The 6,002-nt window shown below is 34.3% G+C and overlaps 1 protein-coding gene across 2 annotated transcripts in view; it reads right to left on the reverse strand.

Annotated features, from left to right (window-relative positions):
- The window catches only part of C1H18orf25 (chromosome 1 C18orf25 homolog), a 42,926-nt gene extending 37,411 nt beyond the window's left edge, over window positions 1–5,515 (reverse strand). Inside the window, exon 1 of one of the 2 annotated variants that reach the window (XM_044657833.1) lies at window positions 4,783–5,515. In XM_044657833.1, coding sequence (XP_044513768.1) covers window positions 4,783–5,500 — 718 coding nt within the window. In that variant the 5' untranslated portion in view covers window positions 5,501–5,515. The remainder of the gene's footprint in view (window positions 1–4,782) is intronic. The other variant, XM_044657832.1, reaches the window with a different exon arrangement.
- Window positions 5,516–6,002: the final 487 nt, after the last annotated feature.

Consider the following 6,002-nt stretch of genomic DNA (forward strand, 5'->3'; position numbering starts at 1 on the left):
ACGACTGAAGCCAGCTTTAAAGACATTGAGGCCATTTGATAAGACATCATTAAGTCAGAACATTATATTTATTAAGACATGCTAACTCAGGAAAATAGCATAAACAATGCTAATGGCCAGGTGGACACAAAACTGATGAGCAAGTAGACAGTAACCTATTATCTGAAAGAATTTAAGTGCTTTCAAGAAAAGCAACCTGGGGCAGGAGAGGGGGTGGGGGTATGAGGGTGGGGGTCACTAATACCATAATGTTATTGTATCTTTGTTTCAAAATGGATGTGTTTATATATTTTCAATTATAAATGGCTTGTTCTATATGCATGAATATTTCTACTGACACAATTGGTGGATTTGTAAACTATAAGTCCTTTTATCAGAAATAATTTTTAGATTTCTTCATAGTTAACAAATGTCCAAAGCAGCATGCAGTATTTGATGATTAAAATGACTTGAGACTGCACAAATTGGAATTTCAAAAACACCATATTTACTTTAAGGAGTTTGACCCTAAGATAAAGGTTGGGCAAATAAAACTAAATGAATAATTTAAAAATAGTAAAGTGGATATTTTGATTGCATCACATCAGAGATTCTGTCTGCATTTCTGAAAGAATGTTGAGCAATGGATGGGGGCGCAGTGGAGAATGGAGACAATCTGCAAAGACAGTTAGTTGCGGATGGCAATAAATACTGGGTTAAATCATAAAAGGCCAAAAAAATAGGTGAATCTGTTCTGATTTAGATTCATATACACAATCTACTATCAACTCTCTCATACTCTTGAAAAAAGGCAATGTCTATTTCAAGAGTTTGCACTACACTTTGCATTCTTATACACCAAAACATTTAAGAGTTACTTGCTTCCTTTATGGAAGAATTATCTATACTAAGACAAACAAGTGAGGAAAATGAGGAACTAACAACTAAAAAAGATGAATATAAATTAAAGAAGTTAGCAAAAGACTTCCACCAAGAGAAAATTATCAGAGGCTTATTGCAAATCTAAGACACAAGCACTACCCAGATATTATCACTTAAAGGAATCCACACTATCATTTAAATAATGAAAACATTTAAAGCAAAGGGCAAGGGAATTACCCAAGATGTCTTTTTAAAGTAATTATATAGGTATGTGAAAAAACCTTCATTTTTGTTTTCTCTGGAAATGTACTAATGCATCATTGATTACTTCTCCAAAGCATTAACATTTCTTGAGTTAGACCAAAAATCTAACTTTTTCTCTCTGTATACTATTTTAAAAGAGCCATATGAATTGAACAGACTTTAAGAACCTATTTATAATCTAATTTAGATCCAGAATTCTAAAAAGCAGTTCCTTAAAAACAAGAAGGCTTTAAAAGAAGCTAATGGCAAAATATTAGATAATCCAGTAATCACATTATTTTTATAAAGAACTTCTGTTCCTCAAAGATAAACCTTTTTTAAGTATGAAGTATTATTAAATGTAATGTTCACTATAAAATACTCTATTCTTATACTATCTCTTCACAATTATTCTCCAAATCAACTATCTAAAACATTGAATAAATTTGTCAAGAGACTTTTTACCCTTGAAAACAAACAACTTTTTCAGACATTTAAATAGAACCAAGGCGCAACCTAGCTGGCAATCAAGTAATTAAACCCTTGCACTAAATAAAACAGTTCTTACCTCTATAATAATTTGTTATCCCAAATACAAACTCAATTCTAAAGGACAAACATACAGAATTTCAACCAGTGATTATTTACACTCCTAAAATGAAAGCCCATCAGTCATAAACTCTTTTAGAATCACTAAACATTTAGGACCATGCTGGAATTTTAAAAATACATTCTCCCTTTAACTTTCAAGATCACTTCTAAACAAGAAAAGCCAAAAAACCACTAATTTTCCTTAAATCATCAAGTTATATGTAAATAAATGGCAAATAAAAAGCCTCAAATGACTTCACTATCCTTGATTTTGAAATTGCATGGACACTCTACCAAACAACTCAACCAAACAGTCCACAAGTTCACTGTTGGCCTGGACACATTTTTTCCTGCATTTTCCATGTTTTTGTACTAAAGTTCATTTGGAATGTGTCCTAACTACTAATTTTACAAATTGAACTTAGAACAATTGTCATTAGGGCAGATAAGGCTTAACATTTTAATACTAAACATTCACAATGACTCTTCTTGGGAGCCTGAAGTATTATCTATGTCAAAATAAATAAGCACATCAAAAATAAATGCATGCTAGCAAAATGATTTCAGCAATGGCATTATGATTTTGTTGAGATGACTAATATTAAAGATTCACATGATATATAGTTTATGGTTAAAGTAAAGAGGGTAATCACAGACTAACTTGAACTCCCATTTACATTCTAAGTTATACAGTGGTGGCATAAAGAAAGAGCACGGGTAAGACCTGAGTTCAATTCCTAGCTCCAGCTGTTGACCAGGGCAGTCATTTCACTTCCCTACACCTCAATTTCCTCATTTATATATAGGAATGAAAACTTGCATTGTCTACATAGCAAAGAAGTGCTATAAGGAAAGCATTCTGACACTCTTCCAGCATTATATAAATTTCAACTATTATTATTTTTACCCTCATCTTATTTTAAAACTCACTGCATATCAGTCTTACTCAATATGAACTGCAGTGAGTCAGAAATGTATTCAGAGAAATCATAAACTTTTGTTTTCTTTTAGTTAATAAATTGTCTGGAAATAGGAAACTTAACAACATTTTTTATTGACTGATTTAAAATAAAAGTTATGAAACTACCCCCTAGCAAAGCTATTAGGAAATGGAACCATAAATTTGGCTTTTGAATTAAGTGTATCAACAGAGAGAATTAAGAATTAGGTCATTCCTCATGCTACCTTTATGTGGATTCTGCCTGGTATTCAAATAGCAATTTATTTAATAAAGACTTTTAAAAATCTTCATTTGAAGAACTGTATGGTCATTCTATGTCACAGCAGCAAATAATAAACCTGAAAACTATGTATTTAAATAAAATTAAAAGAATAAAAGTATCAGGAAGTCATTGTATGGATAAAATGAAGTAGGCTGGGCATAAGCAATGGAATTCACCAACAGAATGTATGAGGAAAGATTTTCACAGTTGTTATAAGGCATTCCTTTTTTGCTACTAGTAAAGTCACTATTCAGTATAAAAAATTAAAAATCGCCTAGAGGAGGAGTTGTTTTCCTGAAATCTTTGACTTTGTTTAGGAGAGTCAGAAGGTGCTTTTAAATTTTTTTGATAAATATACTTCAATGTAATTTGCTTCTTTTGTAATCTTATGTATTTTACTATATGCATTTAAATACATCCTGAGAGGAAGTCCATGAATCAAAAAAGATTAAGAATCCCTGACGTAAAGTTAACCTTATAACAACTCAAAATATCTTTACCTCTCTCTAGTTAATGGTGACCTTCATTTTCATCATTTTAACCCGCTTCCCAGCAGGAGCTCCAGTATGACAATATATCAAAGCTCCCATAGGGAGACAAACCCCACTCACTCAATGTGAAACAGTGACAAATATTTCTAAAGACTCTGAAAAACTCATGTTTAATATGCATAACATTGTACAAGTGATATTATGTTTTATTCTTATAATCATTTATTCAGCACTTTAATATGTACAAAGTGCTTTACAATCATTCTTGTTATGCAATTTATATAGGTTTGGGCTTTTGTGGATTTAGCTAACCATAACGGTTTTCCTTTAAATAACTCCTTTTACATCAGCAATATGCTGTTTTCTATTATGGGAGGTAAGCACACCCCAAATATCCTTTAGAAAAGTAGAAAGAAATAGTATGACCACCCACAAAAATTTGGAAAACCAAAACTTCCCCCTCTTTAGAGTTTCAAAAGCAAATCTGAGATCATCAAATAGATGCTAGGCAGCTCACAAAATATTCTGATCATGCTATAGGAGTCTCCTCAGAAAGGAAGATTTATCAACTTAGAAACTTTAAGACTTCATCTTTCTTATTCTATGAATTCTGAGGCTGCCCCATAATAGTTTTGCCACATCTAATAATATGGCAGAGGCAGACTTCAAAAGGCATAATCAATTATAGACCCTTGCAACATAAAAGTTAGTAACAAATTTTAAAGCATAGATGGCTTAAGGGGGAAATTTTGCAAAAACAGTTTCTTAATGAAATAAGTGACAGCTTCACAGAAATAATGCACAACAAGAACAACTAAGCTTGTCATGCACTGAAATATGTATCAGAATTATAAAACATAAAAAGGAGCAAGCACTATATTGAGAAATAAGGGAGTTATGAGAAAACTCAGGTAAAAGATGAACATGTTATTTCAGACACCATAAACTTAGGTGCAGCTGCTGTAAAATCAAACAAGGTGCCTACTCTTCAGGAGAAAAGTATATCATAATGAAGCTGTTTAACGATTATTAAGTCTAATCAATACTAAAAAGCAATGATGGGAGTTCATTTATGGGTTTACAGAGAAAAAGATCTGTGAGAAATTCCATGACTTAAAAAGTCTTTTCCCTGTCATTTACCATTTAAATATATATATATTTTTTGCTGGTGTGCAAAAGTGCACAGGAAACCTCAGAACAGGTTTGGTTTTTGTTTTTTAATTGGCCATGTCTTGTTAATACACTGCAGTCTTCAAATTTACACAGAGCTGCAGGTCTCCTGGTTTTTCTCAAATGTCACTCATCTAACTGAGCCAGACAGCTGAGAAACGGTGGCAGGCGCTTTACTGTTCAGTTTAAAAAACATCCTCTACCTGGTATCTCTGCAGTGACTGTCTTGCTGCTCCCTGAAACCTCTTCATCATCATCTGATGAACTCGTGCTTGAGTCACAGGTCAGGTCACTATCACTGGTACTGCTGTCCTGCAGCAGGTTATACTTCTTGCGAGCAGCAAGCTCCCGCTTCTGCCTTAGTAGCCGGATTCTTTCTTTGTGTTTTTGACTCCGGTGACCTTTAACCTTGGCAACTCGGCCATTTTGCTTATCACTGGACTGCCTGTTTTTCTTGGCAGCCATTGTTGAGGTTTCACTTTCAGATCGGGACCGTCTAGACTTGCGACCAACAGTTGATCCAGACACTCCAGAAGGATCTCCTTCTACAGTAGCTTCTGCCTGGGAGGGCTCATTCTCTTCTGCGGAAGACAATGTATCTGAATCAGCAAGGTGTCCACTGGAGGAAGGTGAAAGCATGCAATGATTAGAAGAGTCACTCTCATAAACTCGACCAGTTGTTGGTTTATCACTTTCTGTAGATGCCAGTTGAGACTCTGAGGAGTCCCGTCTCAATTCCATCAGTAAGCAAGGCATTGATGAAAGAACTGCAGAATCACCCACGCCTTCTTTCTGAGAATGAGACTCCAGTTCTATAGGTCCATCTTCTGTCTGGACTGTTTCTTGTTTTTCAGATGTCTTTGGTGGGGCTGTAGATTCAATAAGTTCTTCAACTTTTCCTACGGCCTCCTCCATCTTCATTTCAAAATTCTGAGACTTTCCTAGATCTAGATCATGGAGCAGGTCTAGGGACTGGGAAACTAGATCAAGGGTTGAACGGGAAAAGTGACCTGTACAAAAATACACAAAAAAAAAATCAATGAACAGAAATGGCAGATTACTTGAGCAATAGAATGACATCAAAATATTTTTCTAAACTAGATGGCAAAATTAGTTAGTTATAGCTTAATACTTGAGCTACCCCACAGTAATCTGTAACTGCTTTGTTTCTGGTTTTCATTCAGATCAATTTTACTAAATAGGAAAAAATAACCTGGTTTCTGCTTTTTACTAGAAATTCTAAAATTCAGTCATTCTGCATAGATACTAAAAATGGCACAATGTCAGCAGGTATAACTAATATAAGCAGTAGCACAGCATAACAGAGAGTCAGCCTCAGGGTCAGGAAAACCTGGGTTAAGTGATGAAAGTGACCTTACTGCTTGGTGACTCTATAAATCACTTAGCCTCTCAGTGCCCCCCA

This window comes from Gracilinanus agilis, chromosome 1 (assembly GCF_016433145.1).
Source record: "Gracilinanus agilis isolate LMUSP501 chromosome 1, AgileGrace, whole genome shotgun sequence".
NCBI lineage: Eukaryota > Metazoa > Chordata > Mammalia > Didelphimorphia > Didelphidae > Gracilinanus > Gracilinanus agilis.